Source organism: Microtus pennsylvanicus, chromosome 5 (assembly GCF_037038515.1).
Source record: "Microtus pennsylvanicus isolate mMicPen1 chromosome 5, mMicPen1.hap1, whole genome shotgun sequence".
Classification (NCBI taxonomy): domain Eukaryota; kingdom Metazoa; phylum Chordata; class Mammalia; order Rodentia; family Cricetidae; genus Microtus; species Microtus pennsylvanicus.
This window is the reverse complement of record NC_134583.1, coordinates 59,640,910-59,659,880: the sequence shown is the minus strand read 5'-3', so window position 1 is coordinate 59,659,880 and position 18,971 is coordinate 59,640,910. Positions and strand designations below refer to the sequence as shown.

At 48.3% G+C, this 18,971-nt stretch overlaps 1 protein-coding gene across 2 annotated transcripts in view; it reads left to right on the top strand.

The window, feature by feature from the left end:
• The window catches only part of Tmc7 (transmembrane channel like 7), a 52,344-nt gene that overhangs the window by 9,313 nt on the left and 24,060 nt on the right, over window positions 1-18,971 (top strand). For both annotated transcript variants that reach the window (XR_012910596.1, XM_075972004.1), the window contains exons 2-5: window positions 10,191-10,431; window positions 12,281-12,429; window positions 16,862-17,029; window positions 18,814-18,896. Coding sequence is in view for 1 of the 2 variants with exons in the window: in XM_075972004.1 (XP_075828119.1) it covers window positions 10,191-10,431; window positions 12,281-12,429; window positions 16,862-17,029; window positions 18,814-18,896 (641 nt within the window). In the remaining variant the exon portion in view is untranslated. The remainder of the gene's footprint in view (window positions 1-10,190; window positions 10,432-12,280; window positions 12,430-16,861; window positions 17,030-18,813; window positions 18,897-18,971) is intronic.

The window sequence follows — 18,971 nt, the reverse complement described above, 5'->3', positions numbered from 1 at the left end:
GTAAAAAAAACTTTTCTGAGGCACAGAGAAGTTACTTGACAAGCCACCTGTGGTCACTTGCATGTGGCTTATCCCCGAGGACCTGTGTGTTGGAGGCAGGGTCCCCAGGGTGCTGGTATTGAAAAGTGATGGAGTGTGATGGTGGTGGCCTGCGTAATCTTAGCAGCTGGGAGACGGAGCCTAGAGGGTTGGTGTTCAAGGCCATCTTCTGCCAGCTGGAGTTACACGGAATTCTGTCTTGAATAAAACAGAAGAGAGAGAGAGAGAACTTAATGGGGGAGGGGGTGTCTGCCAAAGAGATTACGAATCCCCAGGCTCCTCTCTGACTTCCGGTGACTTCAGCGAGGCAGTACTGTACCCTACAAGCCTCCAGAGGCAGCAGCTCCGTGGCCCTCACCAGAGCTGAGCCCAGCACCGTGAGCTGCCAGAACTATGTGAAGCCAGCCTGCTTACGAAGCACCAGCCGCTTTGGGCATCTTGTGACAATTTAGTGGTGGAAACCAGGCCAGCAGACTATGGTCACCCAGGAGCAGAGACATTCCCAAGGCCACATATCCCTCTGTCCGTCAGAGGGACATCTGTTGAATACGAACGTACCTGTTAGGTGCCGGGCCACTGCCAAGGCAGATGTGTGTGCGGTGTGAGCATGTCCTGCTGAGGTTGCCCCTCATGGTAAGCTTTGGCCAGGCAACGCTCTTATTGTGGCTGCAGAAGAGAATAATGCATGAGACTCACCAGGGAGCCAGTGTAAAAGTTTTCCATAACTGTGGTGTGTGCTTATGCTCCTCAGAGGCTGCTGTCCTTGCTGCTAGGAAAACTGGAAATTACTTATAGTATTTATTATTATTTGTGTGTGCACATATGCATGAATGCGTTTGTGCAGATGTGCATGCATGTGCACATGAGATAACCTCAAGTAAGGTTTCTCAGGTGCTCAGGTGCAGCTTTTTTTTTTTTCACACAGGGTCTCTCACTGGCCTGGAACTCACCAAGTACAAAGCAAGCAGGCTAGGCTGGCTCCAGGGCTGCACCTGCCTCTGCCTTCCCAGTGCTAGGATTAGACACATGCCACTATGCTGTTTTTTCATGTGGGTCCTGGGATTGAACTCAGTTCCCTGTGCTTGCAAGCAAGCGCTTTACCAATAGAGCCATCTCCCCAGCCCCATTTGTTTATATTTATTTCGAGAAAGGGCCTCCCCCAGACTGACTTCAGAGTCTTAATCCTCCTGCCTCAGCCTCTTACTTTGTTTCTGAAGCAGTCTTTGGTAGAGAGAAGATACCTCCCACGCCCATCAGAATCATCTCACACGCTAAACTTCATCAATGAAGAGTGAGTCTCGGCTTCCACGTGTGTCTCACCGTGTCAGCCGCCACCTAGTTTTGTGAATGAGCTTTTGTTAGAACACAGCTGTGACTGTCACTTGGGGATCTTTTCTGCTACGTGGGCAGCAGATACTACAGGCACGTGGTGTTTGTCTGGCTCTTGTCTAAACACTTCACACATGAGAGCTGACCAAGGTGGCACAGGATAGTCAAGACAAACGCTAGCCTACAACAAGGGGGAGGAGGAGCTGGGGTGCAGTGCCAGGCAGGTGGCCAGGGGGGCGGGGCTCCGTCCTGCAGACCTTTCCAAATCATCAGACACACTGACTCACAGGAACTGGCCGGTTCTCTGTGATCCCTAAGCACACCCGACTTTCATCTGGTTCAACAACTAGATGATCCAGACACTTCACCCAGTGGTAGCTCTGATTAGCAAGTTAGTCACCTGCTCCTGAGGGCTGTTTGCTCACCTGGCTGTAAAATGTGGGGTTCAGTCCAGCCAGACCCCTGACCCATATGACCAGCTGATGTGACTGAGGTTGTTTCTCCTAGCCCGCTGCCCAGGTGTCTGCTGGGCAGACGACACTTCTCCCTTCTTCCCTAGGCTCTGCGCCCCAGGGAACCAGACTCTTCCACAGTATCCCCTACAGCCCCGGCCACAGGTAGCTTTGGACATGTGACCAGACGAAAGCCTTATTTCCTCCATCACACTTTAGTGGCCAGAGACCTCTTCCTTCTGTCTTAGGTTTCCTTTGCTGAGGACTGGGAACAGAAGCAGCTTGGGGAGGAAAGGGCTTACTTCAGCTTACACTTCCATCACTGAGGAGAGCCAAGGCGGGAACCCGGAGGCAGCTGAGGGCATGGAGGAATACTGCTTACTGGCTTGCTCTTGTGATCTGCTTTCTTATACACCCCAGGACAGGGATCACTTGCCCAGGCATGGCCCCACCCACAATGAGCTGGGCCCTCCTACCTCATTAATCAACAAAGTGTCCCACAGACTTGCCTACAGGCTAATCTGGTGGAGGCATCTTCTCAATTAAGATTCCATGTATGGACTGCTCCTCCAGAGGACCCGGGTTCAATTCCCAGCACCCACATGGCACCTCGCAGCTGTCTGTAACTCCAGTTCCAGATGTTATACCAATGCGCATAAAATAAAGTTAAATAAAGTTAAAAAAAAAGATTCTGTCTTATGATCTCTGGGGGCGCCAGGCATCCACATGGTGTACAGACACACGCAAACAAAACACTCATACACATAAATAAATCTCAAAAGTAAAAACGAGTCCCTCTTCTCATATATGTTGAGGTTTATGACAAGTTGGCAGAAAAGCAACTAGCACATATACCTTCCGTGTGTGCCCAGCTTGGACCACAGCCGTGCTACCATGGAGAGACCACGATAGCCACAGTGATCTCTATTAAATTCTAGCCAGAGCAGATTGCTCTGCCACAAATCCCTCGTGGTTCTCACTTTACCAAACAAAAGCAAATGTCTTCCATGACTCTCAAGGCCCCATGTGACCTGGCTGTCCCCCACCCCCACGACCTACTGTCCTCCCTGGTGACTCACCTTACTGTCTCTCAAGTCGGCTGAGTTCCAGCTGCCTCACGGCCTTTGCACTTGCTCTTTTCTTCTTTGATAGCCTTTCCCACAATGGCTGCATAGCTGTTTCTCCCTGTTTTCCCAGCCTTCTGCAAATGCCAGCTTCTTGGGGTACTCTCCTTGATGGCTCTGTTTAAAATTATGCCCCATCCTTGAAGACCTGCCCACCTCCCATCCCCAACTTATTTTTCTCCATGTAATCACCACCTAATATATGTTATTCCTCATTTAATGTTTGTCCTTTCAAAACAGAATGTAAGTTTCAAAAAGGCGCAGGAGTATGGTGTATAGTATTCGGGGGTGTGTCTCAGTCTGAACTGTTTGGCCTGTGGTAGTTTCTTACCACATGTGCTCAAGTGGCTGAGTAGATGAGGGAGTGGATGGTGCGGGTGGGAGGACGGTGATCTTTGGGGGAGCAGCAGATGAAGGAGTGGGTGGTGCGGGTGGGAGGACGGTGATCTTTGGGGGAGCAGCAGATGAAGGAGTGGGTGGTGCGGGTGGGAGGACGGTAATCTTTGGGGGAGCAGCAGTGGAGGAGTGGATGGTGCGGGTGGGAGGATGGTGATCTTTGGGGGAGCAGCAGGTTTTAGGAAGTTCTTGAATTTTTGTGTGTGGTGGGAGGTGCCCGTGTGCTGTAGAATATATATGGAAGTCAGAGGACAATCTACTGCAGTTGCCTCTCTCCTTCTACGAAGAAGGTCCTCGGATGAACTGAGCTCATCAGGCCCGGCAACAGGTGCCATGCCTGCAGAACCATCTCAACGGCCCCTTTGTATATATACATTTGATGGGTATCTTGTGGTAGCTTTTTAAGTCTCTGAATTCTAGAAACTTATAGGTAAAAAGCCTTTGGAATCTGTAAGTATGTGTTTGTTTTTCAGTCTTCCTACCTCCAGTTCGCTTCCAGAATAACAGTGACATCAAGTCACAGGGAAGGGACAAGCATTCAGGATTCAGTGTGCCCAGACTCTGTAATCAGTGTCTCCCTGATTGTGTTAATCACAGATCATTTAGGAACAATGAATTGTGTTTCTAACAGACCAAAGTGCATTTCCTAAACAAGACTATGGAAAGAACCCGAAACCAGGACATCAAGGAGAGTCAGTGTCTCCTGCCAGGTTTTTTTCTCCCTTTAAGAGGTTTCAGTGTAGAGCTGGGAATGGTGGCTCACACCTGTAATCTGAGGCCTAGACAGGCCGAGGCTAAGTGATCTTAAATTTGAAATCAACCTGAGCTATAGAGTGAGTTCCCGGTTAGCCTGGGATATATAGAGACACACTCTGAAAAACAACAACAAATTTTCTTTTCTTCTCTCTCTCTTTTCTTTTCTTTTTTTTTTTTTTTTTTTTTTTTTTTTGGTTTTTCGAGACAGGGTTTCTCTACAAATCTCTGGCTGTCCTAGAACTCACTCTGTACACCTGGCCTGTCTCTGCCTCCTTGAACCCTGGGATTAAGACACCACTATCTGGCTTCAAATTTTATTTTCAATTATAAAAATTTATTGCCCATATAGAAAAGCATAATAAAGAAAATGCTTCATTTTTTCCCCCTTGACTTTTATAGCCTGCTTTCTGGGGTACTAACCATGTACTTTGGCCAAAAGCTTGGTAATTGAACACTGTGCCCTCAGCAGCAGATTCATCCATTCCCAGTTCATTCATTCATTCATTCATTCATTCATTCATTCATTCATCAGGTGTCTGTCAGACACTGTCATGTGCTAAGCCCTGCACAGACCCTGATGATTCAAATGTGGTCCCCGAGAGAGGACAGAGATAGCACACATTAAACGGCATAGATTAAGGATGGGAGGACCGTTGTAGAGTGGGCACTTAGGAGATGTGGAGGTTGAAGAAGTGGGAGAAATCTCATCACATAAAGAGCAAACCTTCATTCTCTCCAGAATCCTAACCTAGCTCCTAGCCAACAGAATGGTAGTTGCCCCCCCCAACCCCATTACCTGAGGTTTTGCTGTCTGTGGCTTTAGAAACCTGTGGTCAGGTATGGTCCAAAATATTAACAATTCCTGAAATAGCTTATAGATTTCAAGTGAAGTGATGAAATCACATAGCTCCTGCTTTATCTGATACGGAACACAACGGTGCATCCGTGCTGTATGCAACAGCCACCCATATCTCTGTCCCCATGGGAGTGTTTGCGTTTAAGTCCTGCTGCCTCACACACAAGCGGTGTAAGCCAGAGAAGCTGAAGCGCTTCCTGAGTTGAAGAAGTCCAAGTCTGACTTACCAAGAAAAAGAAGACAAGAACACTGTGTGCTGAGCCTGCTGTGTCGACAGAATGTGTTCCCTTCCAGGGAATCCATGACGGATTTGCTGTTACACCTCAAAGCTGCAGAGGCTGGTCTGGGGCAATGGCTCAGTGGTTAAGCACAGTACTGCTTTTGCAGAGGCTTGGAGTTTAGCTTCCAGCACCCACATCACGCTGCTCACAACTGCTCATAGTTCCAGCCCCAGGGGATCTGATGCCCTCTTCTGGCCTCTTCAGGCACCTGCATGCACATACATGCCCCCCCCCCCCCCACCAAATATTTAAAAGTAAAAGCAACTGCAAAAGCTAAGGTCACAGTGTACATAAGTGCTTAGTTTTGCTGGAAAAGACAGATCTGGCATTGTAACTCAGTGATGGAGGACTTGCCTCACACTCCCAAGGCTGTTCATCCCCAGCAACAGAAACACACTTGAATGGGAGTGTGTGTGTGTGTGGTATAGACAGAATGCCATGATATTCTTTGTTTCAGGCATCCCTTGGCATCTTGGGCCATATTCCATGTGGAAAAAGAGGACACTATTGTAATTCCCACAGTAACTGGCAGACTCTCCATGACACACGAGGCCCCTTCTTCCCTGGAGTTCCACAAACCTGCAAGTTGGAAGCAAAGCCCTCGGGGAGCAAGCACAGCACCATATTAGGCTGAAGCCACTCTTGGCAGGCAGGCTGTGGGAGCTCAGGGCCCTTGGTGCCATTCGGATCATGCTTAGCCAGGCTCCTGGGAGAGTTCATGTTTTTCACTGATATTGGGAGGACTGTAGAAATAGTTGCCAGGACCCAAGGAGGCCCTCGTGTGTCTTTGCTTCTGTCCTATCATCTGTTTGTCCATCCATCCTTCCAATGGAAGGTTTTCTAGGGGCCCCTAGACACTGCTCTAGACTCTGAGGCTCAACTTGGAACTGAGCCTGGGGGTACAGGCCTGTCAGCCCAGCTGCTGAGGAGCCCGAAGCAGGAAGATTTTGAGTTCGAGGCTGCTCTGGAGAACTTAGTGAGACTGTCACAGTACAAAGAAAGTTTAAGATGTGGCTGACATTAGAGCATTTGACTGACGTTTGTGAGGTTCTGGGTTCAGTCCAAGTTCTGAAAAAGAGAAAAGGTAGCTCTGTGGTTACCTCATCCTCCCGCCTTGGTAACGGCCTAACTGCTGCCGCCTGATCCCAGTGGCCAAGAAACTCCTGGTATTTCTAGACAGTCACCCCGATGTTGGAAATATGCCCATGATGACTAAACAGCCCCCACACTGACCACGCAAGACCCAAGTCAGAGGAACACGTGACAATCATACTCCCCAAGGATGAGCTGCCCGAGGCTCAGAGAGGTGCAGTGAAGTGACCTTTGTAAGATGCCAGAGCTGAGACTGTCTTGACCTCGAGCCCTGGGCAAGTCATCGTCTTTCTGAGCCTCAGTTTCCCTCTTAAAAAGCCAGAGCACTGAAGCCTTCTGTGTCTATCTGTGAGAGGTCCGTTGGAGCTTTGAAACCGACACAGTCCTGTATGAAAGCTCAGAGAGGACATGGAAATGAGGACATTGCTAGGTGTGTTTTATGTAAAGATGGGAAATTTCCCTGGAGTGGCTGTGGAGAGGAGCGTGTATAATACACTATAACATTCAGCCATTACTACTTTATCTGTGTGTCATTTTTAGTGTTTACAAGGCCATTTCAAACCCACAGCCCATTTCATGGGGGGCATGGGACTTGAGGGAGCTAATAGCATGTTAGGTCCCCAGTCCAAGGGCTTAATAGTAAATGGGCATGCTCCTTTCTCTCCCTGTGGAGGGGAATCCTTTTTTTTTCTGAGTGTGTGCCTGTATGTCTGGTATGTCTGTGTATACGTGTCACAGCACATGTGGAGGTCAGAGAAAAATCCTTCAGGAGTTGAGCACTCCTACTGTGAGTTCTGGGGAGCTAACTCAAATCCCAGGACTGCCCTGCAAGCTCTCTTAGCTGCTGAGCCTGCCCCATGTTGGTGAATTTCCATCCTCCACTCTACTGTCTACTCTTTGATTCTAAATCCAGTCAAGTTGAGTCAGGGTCATGTTGTGTAACCCAGTCTGGCCCTCACACTTGCAGCAATCCTCCTGCCTCAGCTTCCTGACTGCTGGCCTTACATGTATGCACCGCCAGGCCTAGCTTCTGGTTCTTCTCACAGCCACGCCCCTAATGAGTGCTCACTGTGGCTCACAGTGACAGGTGTCTGTGATTGTGGCGTTAGATGCCCTGTTCCTGAGACCGTAGAACTGATATCTTCCTGGGATGGCCTGGCGGTAGGCAACAGTGCAGCAGCTGAAGCCAGGCCAGGCTGCGGCCCCCATCCTGCACTGGTCCCTGACCTCACAGATGAATATTCAACAGACTCCATATTCAAAGACCTTTGTTCTTGGTTAATAACAGGTCTTTGTTGCTGCCTGGAGGGAGGAGTGACCCCAAGGCAGCACCCGTGCCCTATTGCCTTCTATGCTCAGCGTCCTCATGGCTGGAGGCAGCCCTGTCTGATAGAGTGGCTCACATCCTCAGGGTGTGTCAGAGTGAATGTGACATGGCTTGTTCATACGGTTGGCAGAGCCCAGGCACGTGTGTCTGCGTCATCTGTAGCAAGATAACTGCCTGGCGTGTCTGAGCATGCCTGTCGGGAGGGCAGAGGGTAGGGAATCTGTACATTCCAGACAGACCCGGAATGCTGGTCCCTTGTCCTCCCCCAGCCCTCTCACACTTCCCGGTGCATTTAGAGTGTGTGTGTGGGGAGGGGGGTACACTGTGTGTCTGCCACCTCCCTGCAGCCTTGTGAGCACCTGTGATGCTCTGGCCGTAGCTACTGTACCCAGGCTAGTACTTAGGGTCTCACTGTGTAGCCCTGGGTGGATTCAAATTCAGGATTCTGTCTTGGTCTCCTGAGAGTCGGGATCACAGTCTGGGTTCCAGCAACCTACTGGGGCCATCTGTTAAAGTCAGAACACAGTCAGCTCTGGCCCAGAGTCTTCAATGACTCCTCTCTTGGTGACATCTGTAAGATCTCACTGGGTATAGCCCAGCCACGCAGGCCTCTTACTTTTCTCTTTTCCACACCCCCATACGATGCCCACATGGATGTTCTCTGTGCCTGGGGACAAAGACAAGGGCTTTGGTTCTTGTCAATGGGTTCTACTGCCTGGATCTCTTTTAAATTGCATTTATTTGTTTATGTGGTGCATGAGGGTGTGTGTATGCATGCTGTGGTGCATGCTAGCAGTCAGAGGACAGCTTGCAGGAGTTGATTCTTCCCTTCCATCACACGGGTTCCAGAAATTGAACTCAGATCCTCAGCATCCCTGGCATGTGCCTTTACCCTCAGAGTCATCTTGCTGGGCTTGTCTGGTTTCTAGCACCCAAATTCCCAGAAGTGAGCTCTTTTATGACTTGGGACTGGCAAAATACTTTTCTTTTGTGCCCTTTGGTTAGAGCAAGTTACCGCTTGGGCTTTGGGGAAGGGGACATAGGAGACCTAGGCTGACTCCACAATCCGCCAACCATGTGGACTTCTGGGCTCCTGTCTGTCCATCCTTCTGCAGTCAGGAGTTTGCACGCCTTTCTGCATGCCATATGCACTGCCGCCTGCAGCTCTCTGCGCTTCCTGGGATCTGCTCTTGCCCACGTAGCCTCAAGTCTGTGCCCTCTTTTCCCTGAGCTTCAACTAAAGGAAAGAGCTGGCCAAAACAGAAGGAACCAAAACCAGCACCCCCATCCATCCCAGTATCCCTTCTGACCTTTACCCTTCAGCATCCCCCACTGTGCATCTGTGCTTTGTCCTTATTTTGTACTTAGTCCTTCTTGTCACACGTTTATCACCAGCTTATTGACTGGTCCTCCTCTCCCCCACCTCAGAATATAAGCTGCACCAGAGTAGGATATCTTCCTTGGTTGCCATAGTATCCCTGGCTCCAGAAAGGACATCATAGGCCTATTCGTTGGACGACTATTTGGGATGAGGACACTGAAGTTCTGAGAAGTGAACTCCTCCCAACACACAGCAATAAAGGGACCAGGTCAGGATTCTAACTTAGGCCATCTAGCGCCCAACCGGAAGGACAGAAGTTAGGGTGTCCATGGAGGCAATTGCTCAGGCAATCATGACTCTTACACATTATCATCTCCCCACTTATTGGGGATAGAGCACACACTGCTAGCTTCATTCAGCAAATGGACCATGCATTTAGCTAATGGCTACAAGTAACTTACAACCTAAGTTTCATCTATAGAAAGCGAAGATGATTTCACTGTCCTGTGCAAGGGTGGCCAGGACTGGGGAGATGACTTAGTGGTCATCTCTTTGACCCCTAAAGGTGAGGACCAGAGTTTGGATGCCCAGATCCCATGTAAATGCTGGTGGACAGCGTAGTGGTAACTCCAGTGCTCAAAAGGCAGAGATATCCCATCTCTTGGAGCAAGCTGGCCAGCTAGACTATCTGGATGGGTGAGCTCTGGATTCAAGTGAGAGAGCCTGCTTTCGTATATAAAGTAGGGAGTGATGGAGGGGGACGCCCAGCATTGTCCTTACTGACACATGCATACATGTGCACCTGCACACACACACACACACACACACACACACACACACACGTACCCCCCCCCCACAGGAGAGCACCCACACCCAAGCAAACAAAACAAAGCGGAATGACGCAGATTTTGTATGTGTTGACACAGGTTTGTTATTCCCACTACACAGAAGACCAAGGCAGGAGGATTCTAAACTCAAGCTCAGCCCGGGAAACTTATCAAAACCTTTTCTAAATAAATAAAGGGCTGATTAGGTAGCTCAGTGGTGGAGCACCTGCCTAGCATGTGTGAGGTCCTGGGTTGAAGTCCCAGCACAGTAAAAGAGAAAAGAAAGTCCGTCTGATACTCTGCCTTGTCCCCAAGGCTTGCTCATAGTCTCTGAGAATCAAAGGTTCCCAGGCCATCTGGAGTGAATTTTGCTTTTCTTCTCTCACCCAGAGAACATGTCTCTGGGTTCTAGCTGCTTCTCTCCGTCTGTGAACTTCCTTCAAGAGCTGCCAAGCTATCGATCAGTGGCGCGCAGGAGGACAAACATCGTCTCCCGGGACAAGCAGAGCGGCACCCTGCTAAAGCCGACGGACTCCTACAGTTCCCAGCTGGATGGAGGAATCACAGAAAACCTCGACAGTCAGTCCATCCGCAAGTATGCGCTGAACATCTCAGAGAAGCGGAGACTGAGGTTTGTTCAGGAGCTGCCTGGAAGTGGTCGTGCTGCAGGCTGGGAGAGGGCTGTATGTGGTGTGTTTGTCATATGTGGAACCGAGAGCTCATTCTGGAGTGCGCATCCCTAAGCTGTGGTGCCACATGAAGTTGTTCCCCACCTGTTTGAATAAACAGTCCAAGGTTTAGTTCAATGGGGGATGTTGCAGCCAGACTCAAGCTGATGTTCTCTCTCTCTCTCTCTCTCTCTCTCTCTCTCTCTCTGTGTGTGTGTGTGTGTGTGTGTGTGTGTGTGTGTGTACATGTATATGTACCCATGGAGGGGCCAGAAGTTGACATGCAGTCATGCTCTGTAATTCCACCTTAATTTGGGGGTGGGGGCGGGGCAGACTCTCTCACTGAACCTGGAGTTCAGCCCTTGACTATTCTGGCTGGCCAGCAAGTCCCTAAGACCCACCTGTCTCATCCACCACCCCACCACCCCGATTCTGGGGTTACAGGCAGGTCCTAGGGATCCTAATCAGGTCCTCAGGCTTGCACATCACACACTTTACCCACAGCCCCAGGCATCTTCCCTCCCTTTTTTATGTCAAGATCTCGCTGTGTAACCTAGTTAATCTTGAACTCATCTGTCCAGCCTCCCAAATGCTAGGGTTACAGGCGTGTGCATCATATCCGTCCATCCATCTCTCCACCCATCATCAGCCTCTCGTCCATCCAGCATCATCATTATCCTCTGTTCATCCACTAATCTCGATCCTTCCCTCCATTTATCTGTATCCATCCATCATCTCTCCTTCTATATCTGTATTGTATACCTCCATCAATTCATCAGCATCTATAGCCATTGTCTATCCTATCTATCCATACACTTATCCATGCCTGTATCTTAGCTATCCATTTGTCTGTCTAAACATACTCTGTGCTATGGGAAAACACTTCACCTTTCATGAATACAGCAGTACATACTACATGTACATATTTTTGTGAGTATTGCTTTTTGGTTAGTGGTGGGTCTTTATTAAGAATGGATTAAACACCAGCTACGGTGCTTAAGACAGAGTGGAGAGCAAAGCAAACCTGGCCTGGCCAAGGCTGTCATAAACAATAGTCTGAGTTTCTGGGGCAGAGGACCACAGAGACAAATGTTCTACATTCTTAGCCTTTAAAGAGCCAGTGGCATCAGGCTGGGCTGGGTGATGCACACCTTTAATCCCAGCACTTGGGAGGCAGAGGCAGGCAGATGAATCTCTCTGAGTTCAAAGCCAGCCTGGTCAACATAACAAGTTCCAGGCCAGTCAGAGCTATATCATGAGACCCTTTCTGAACAACAAACAAAACCACCGCCTGTAGCCTGTTGGGAGAGCCGGACATTAATTGGAGAAGATGTGTCATCAAAAGAAGGGGTATCCTGGAGGTGAACTAGGAGAATTCGATCAACTGGTAGGGTGGGGCAAGAGTCAGGAATGGCAGCGTCAGGCCATTGTACTGAGCACACAGTACCCATTGTGATCGACAGCTTATAATTCATTGGTACTGAGCCTGTTGGCAATGCTGTGCGTCCATCACCACCAGCTACTTCCAAAAGTGCTTTATCTCTGCAGCTGGAAACTCTGTACCCATTACAAAAGCACTCTGTTCCTCCTCCTTCGGCCCAGGCAGCCAGGCACCTGCTGTCTCTGGGTTTGTATATGCATGGAATATGCTTTCCCCACTTTGTGTCATGCTTTCAAGGTTTATTCACACAGGAGCATGTGTCAGCCCCTCACCCCTTGTTATGGCTAATATTCCAAAGTTATGACCACGGGCTCCCATCCAGGGTGTCAGTGCTGCCTTGTTGTCGCGCTCATGGCCCTGTTTGGATGCAGGGACATTCAGGAAACCCAGATGAAGTATTTATCGGAGTGGGACCAGTGGAAACGGTACAGCAGCAAGTCCTGGAAGAGGTTCCTAGAGAAAGCCCGTGAGATGACCACCCACCTGGAGCTGTGGCGGAAGGACATCCGCAGCATCGAAGGTAGAGCCCTTTGCTTCCGGCTCCCTAGCAGGCCAAGCGGCAGGCGGGGATGGGGTTCTGAAGCCTACGGGCTTCTGCTTCCCCTGAGGCAGCTGAGGTTGGAGGCCGTTTGGGGGGGATTTCACGTACTTGCTTTGGCCTTCCCTGCAAGCAACTTGGGTTTTCACCGGGCTGAAGCCATGTGGAGCGTTTCCTCCCAGGATGAATGTTGTGTTAGCGATTGTTCTCGTTGCTAACTAAGGAAGCAAGGGCTTGTTCTGGGTCACAGTTTCAAAAGAGTCTGCCGTGGCAGGGCAAGGCATGCTGTCAGGAGCGTGAGGAGGCTGGTCACGTGGCATCTGTAGTCAGGACACAGACACGATGGATGCTGGTGCCCGGCTCTCCTTCTCCTTCTTATTCAATCCAGCCCCTGGGATGGCACTGCCCACATTCAAGTTGGGACTTCTCACCTCAGTCGTACCTCTCTAGTCCCTGGCAGATGTGCCCAGAGGTTCCTCCTCGGTGAGTCTAGTTCCAGGTAAGCTGACAGTCAAGACTGTCTGGAGTATGAACTTGACCCACATTTAGCCTTAATAGGGCCTGTGCCTTTGTCATCTTGAAAGGTCACAGCAAAGCTTGAGACAGGGAGATGCTTCTTACCCGTCTGTATTTTCTATTGTAAAAAAAAAAAAAAACGATTTATAGTCAGTGTCTTACAGCTGCTAATATAGATGTTCTCAATATAGTCTGTAAAGCGCATGGCAGGATGTTTGGGAGACGTTTACCGTCTTCCTTATTGACTACCCTAAAAGTTTAGTGCCAGGCGTGGTGGCCATGATCTTAATCCAGGGAGGATCAGGTGTATCTCTGTGAGTTTCAGGCCAGCCAGGGTTATACTTGAAACCCTGTCCCTAAGCAAACAGATAGTGGGGTGTCCTCTGGTCTTCTGGGGAGGGCGGTGCTGGAACACAGCTCAGTAGGTAAGAGTGGAAACTGCTTTTGCAAAGGTCCCAGTTCTGTTTCTAGCACCCACACTGGACAGCTCACAACAGACTGTAACTCTGGCTTCAGGGAATCCAGAACCCTCTTCTGGCCTCCACAGGCATCTTCATGTCCCCCCCCCCTTAAGCATACACATAATTAAAATAAAATAAATCTTTAAATATACCATTGATAATTTCCTCTTCTTTGTAAATTGCTGTTTTATGTGGAGACTATAAACATATTTCTAAGTGGCCTTCTAGACTCATCTGGAACTTTGCCACACACACTCTTTCTCTGAATGGAAGGAAGCATAGTGTAGTCTTGAGTAAAATACAAGCAACTCTTTACTGAACATTGGCAATGAATTGAGTGTTTGTTGCTTTTGGCATCTCACTCTTTTTACCTCTGTCCGTACTCACAAGACTCTCCGCTCCTTTGTTTCTCTCTATGTAGACTAGGCTGGCCTTGAGCTCTTCCTGTCTGTGCCTCCTAGTGCCAGTATTAAAGGTGTGTGCCACCATGCCCAGCCTCACAAAACCCTCTCATGTGGCTACTTCTCCATTTTCCCGCCACAACAAAGTTAAGCCCAAGCGCACTCAGCTGTGACGAGGCTCACAGCCTGTCAGGCTTCACAGGTCAAGTGTGCTCTGAGTGTGCAATGTCTCCCATGGACTCCTGTGTATGAACACTTGGTCTCCAGTTGTGGGCTAGCTGCAGAGTGGGACCTACCTGGAGGATATGAATCACTTGGATGGGCTTATCTGAGTCCCATTTCCTGTCTCTCTTCTGCTTCTGACTGTGGGCATGAGGTGACCAACCACCTCAACACTCCTACTACCATGCCTGCTGTGATAAACTGTGTCCCCTCAAACTGTGATCCCCAAATACCTTCCTCCTTGAGATGTCATGTATCAGACCACAGTACCAAGACCAGTAGTCAGGATGCTGGGCCCAGCTTCCCTGGTTTGGTGGAATACTCCTGGAGACTTCTGTCTGAGTGGTGAGACTTTTTCTCCCTGAGGAAATGGATCTTTGCTTTGTTTTCATTTATTCTACTGGGATTTCTTGGCTGACTGGATGTCCTTGTGGCAGAAGGAGGTATGCAAATCAAAGCCATATCAACTCTGGTGACATTGCTGAGTGTTTGAAAGAACATGGCGTGGGTGTCTTCGATGATTAGGGTCAGCTCTGTGTTCTTGACTCCCAGAGAACAACAAGCACCTTGTTCTGCAGGCCATGGGCAGGGATCCAGGTCTTCTCTGCTAGGAGGCTGCTCTTAGGTTTGTTTCCCTCCCTAAGTCCACTGCATGAATGAGGACGGTACAATTATTCTGAGAGGTGCAGAGAAGACAGCGTTAGCCCTAGTCTGAGCAAGTGTGAGCTAGAGTTTTTGCCTTTTAAAATCTGTGAAAAACGTACAACAAGCATCCCATTGATGACATGTTGGAAGCCTGAGGTTGAGGATGAGAAAATGTATCAGTTATTGCAGAGTCTCTTCAACATTACCCTGGAAGTCTTAGCTAACTGTACACTTCAGGGATGAGGCAGAAAGGGAAAAGAAACAGAAAAGGAAGAAATAAAATATCATTTGTCCAGATAATATATGCATAGAAAATAAAAAGATACCAGCCATTAGAATCAATACGTGAATTTAACAAGGTTGGTTGTTGATTTGAAAAGGTCTGTATAAAATTGGTAGTATGCCCCCATCTTTAGGGAGCTGCTGGGGGAACCCAGGGCTTTGCACATGCTAGGAAAATATTCTACAACACCAGCCCTAACTGTATTTCTTCATACTAGCAACATTTAGAAAAGTAAGTTTTTTTTTTAAAAAAAAGATTTAGAAATTTTAATTATATGCGTGGCCTCTGTGTGGGGTATGTGCATGTAGGTGCAGGCACAGGAGGAAGTTGGATACCCTGGAGCCAGAGTGACAGGTGGTTATAAACTATCTAATGTGGGTGCTGAGAGCCAAACTCAAGCTCTCTGCAGAGCAGTGCACCTTCCTAGCTGCTGGGTCACCTCCCCAGCTTCACAAAATGAATGAGTTTTTGTATAATTTATAATCATATTTCAAAAGTTAAATCCCTAGAAGTTTGTATAAGGAGAAATAAACAATGCTCAAGCATAGAAAACTGTAAGCATTTTTATGGGACAGGTGTAATGGCATAGCCTATAATACCTGAACTTGGGAGGGGGAGGCAGGAAGATCATAAGTTCCAGAATAGTCAGATATACCTGGTAAGTTCAAAGCTAGTCTAAATTATAGCAGGATTCTCCCCTCAAAAACAAACAAACAAAATGGCCAGGTGTGGTAGTTCACACCTTTAAATCCTAGCACGCAGGAGGAAGAGGCAGGTGGATCTCTGAGTTCCAGGGCAGCTTTGTCTATGAGAGTTCAGGGCCAGAGTTCAGGGCTACATAATGAGACCCTATCTCAAAGAAGAAAGGAAAGGAAAGGAAGGAAGGAAGGAGGAGGAGGAGAAGGAGAAGAAGGAGAAGAAGGAGAAGAAGGAGAAGAAGGAGAAGAAGGAGAAGAAGGAGAAGAAGAAGAAGAAGAAGAAGAAGAAGAAGAAGAAGAAGAAGAAGAAGAAGAAGAAGAAGAAGAAGAAGAAGAAGAAGAAGAAGAAGAAGAAAGAAAAGAAAAGAAGAGGAGAGGGGAAAGACAAAGGAAGAAAGAAGAGAATGGGAGGGAAAAGGAAGCTGGATATAAAACTCTTATTGAGAAATGCCAAAGAAGATCCAAGTATGTCACATTCAGGAGATTTCAATATTAAAAAGACGAGATGTCACTTCTCAAATTCGCCAATGTATTTCATGTAAAACAATCAGAGACTCATCTGTGTGTGTCTGTGTGTGAAAATCGACACACTAATTCCAAGCACTGTATGTTAGAAATGCTAAGTCGGGGGGGGGGCACCTGGGACAAGCTCAGGGAAGAGCGGAGCGGAAAACGGGTAGCACCAGAGAACATTCCTTTGCACACGTCTACAACAACCGAGTTAGTCTCACATTGATGTAAAGATAGATATGTGGACCACAGGCAGGATAGGACTCAGAACATGTGTACAGACAGAAACAATTGACATCCAAAGCAGTGCTGAGGCAGCTGGGTGTGACGAAAGCTAACTGTGAAGCCCTTCCTTTCCTTTCCTGCTCTTGGAGGACACATTCAGAAGCAGCTGTGGATCTACACATGAAAACTCTCTAGGAATCCGGGCTTCAAGCAAAGAATAGAGTGTGAGATGTTGCCGATGATCCGAGTGGATTCCTGGGATCCACGTGGCGAAAGGAGAGAACGGACTCCTGAAAGTTGTCCTCTGACCTCATGCCGGTGCCCCGCCCCCCCACAAATGATAAAAAAAAATGCATTGAAGGAATATGTCTCCCTCTCTTTCCTAGCCTTCTCCCAGTGATGGAGTCCACAGTGTGCAGCAGGTCATTGGTACCCGTGTTGCTTCTTTTCCAGGGAAGTTTGGCACGGGGATCCAGTCCTACTTTTCTTTCCTACGGTTCCTGGTGGTCCTGAACCTGGTGATATTCCTCATCATCTTCATGTTGGTTTTGCTCCCCATCTTACTCACCAAGTACAAGATCACCAACAGCACCTTCGTCTTCGTGCCATTCAAAGACATGGGTGAGTGGATATCTTGATCCTGGGTCCTAGCCCACTGTGTCAGTTGGGATGGGTTAGGTTATGCTGCAGAAACAAATGATCCCATTGTCCTTGGTGTCAACAAGCACGTACTTCTCTCTCACGGTCCAGATCCATCATGGGCTGGGAATTGTCACTCCAGAGCCCAAACTGCCGGGGCAGCCATGATTGTCTCTGTGACCCAGGGGAAGAGAGCCACAGCAAATGTGGGCTGATTACTGACACTGTGTTTGAAGATGACACACAAACACATTTCCTCCACATCTCACTGGCTGAGTCAGGACCCTCAGCCCCTGCTGAGTTTATGAGGGCACGTGGGAGGAGCAATGCAGGGTGGGTAAGGGGGAGATTTAGCAAACCTGAGAGAATCGACCGGATGACTTCATTTCAAGATTGCTATCTGTGATAAGAATGTGCTTGGAGCTTAATAACAGTTCCACAGGTGTGCCAGACACTGTAGCAAACGCTGGGCTGGGCTTTTGTCTTCTTAACAAAATTCAGATCTTCTGGGGATCCTGTTAGCCCAGATGAGGAGATTTTCTCTATTTCACAGATACACACTGCAAACCTCTGATCCCAGGCTCAGTGGGGGAGCCAGTTTGGCTCCAGGTCTTCTGAAGGTCTTCCAGAACCCTCATGCCCACCTGCCACATAACTCCTGACCCAGAAGAACCCGGGAGCATCCCTTCAGAGACCCTAGGCATTCTTCCTCCTCATCTTTGTTTTCATTTTAATTCTCTTAAAATTCAAATATCCTGGGACCTCAGACTTAGTGCGAGGGCCGCTTTCTGCCTCGTGTGTATTCCTATTTTTTCTGTATCCCCATTTTAGAGGTTTATTTCCTGTGTTGTGTGAAAATCAACATTAGGTTTCCAGGCCAGCTCTGCTGCTCAGTTAACCTTCCTGAGCCTCAGTTTCTTTTTCTGTTGAGCCAGGGTGATCATTTAAATAGAGATGATTATTCTTCCCTTAAAACAACACTTTGTTATTGAATACTTAGATGGTGTAAAGAACAATCAATGTTGGGGCTGCAGAGATGGTGTTGGTCTGGTTTCCATCTCCACAGTGGGCAGCTCACAACTGCCTGTAACTCCAGACGTAGGGGATATGATGCCCTGTTTTGTCTTCTGTGGGCACTTGCATACACATACTCTTCCAACACACATAAATATTAAACACTAAGCGCACTGAGTGGTGCTTATCTTCTGATCTTACGGCTTAGGATGCTGAGAGGGGAAGACGCTGAGCTGGAGTGTTCTAAACTATATGGTGAAACAAGGGACTGGAGAGATGACTGAGCAGTTAAGAGCACCTACTGCTTTTGCAGAGGATCCACATTCTGTTCATGGCACCCACATCAGCATAGCAGCCGTACCTACCTGGAACCTCTGTTCCATCGGGTCCGATGCCCTCTCCTGTCCTCTGTGGGCATCTGCACGAACAAGTTGCACATATGCACATATATCAACAAACAAGCAAAATGAAGCAATTAAAAAACCCACTGAACAAACAAAAATAGCTATAACTCCAAACTGTTTAGTAAAGAAACAGTAAAAGAAACCCTAAAAACAGAAATGAAAAAAGAAGGGATCTATCAGACACACTGGGACCTGAACACAGAGCAACAGGGAATAACAAGATGTATGGACAAACTCACAGACACATCTGAGTGTGTATCCACAGCTTATGTTCCCAAGCTGCAGTGGACGAGTTGGTGACATAGTGAGACTCTCTCTGACACATGTCCTTTGCGTTGTTTCCTGCAGATATTGAGTGCACAGTCTATCCAATAAGCAGCCCTGGCCTCATTTACTTTTACAGTTTCATCATCGACTTGCTCTCTGGCACGGTGAGTCTTTAACTCAGTCCTTTGTGGACCCTCCTTACACTGACAGTCAAGTTGTGTAGACACTGGTATCCTGCA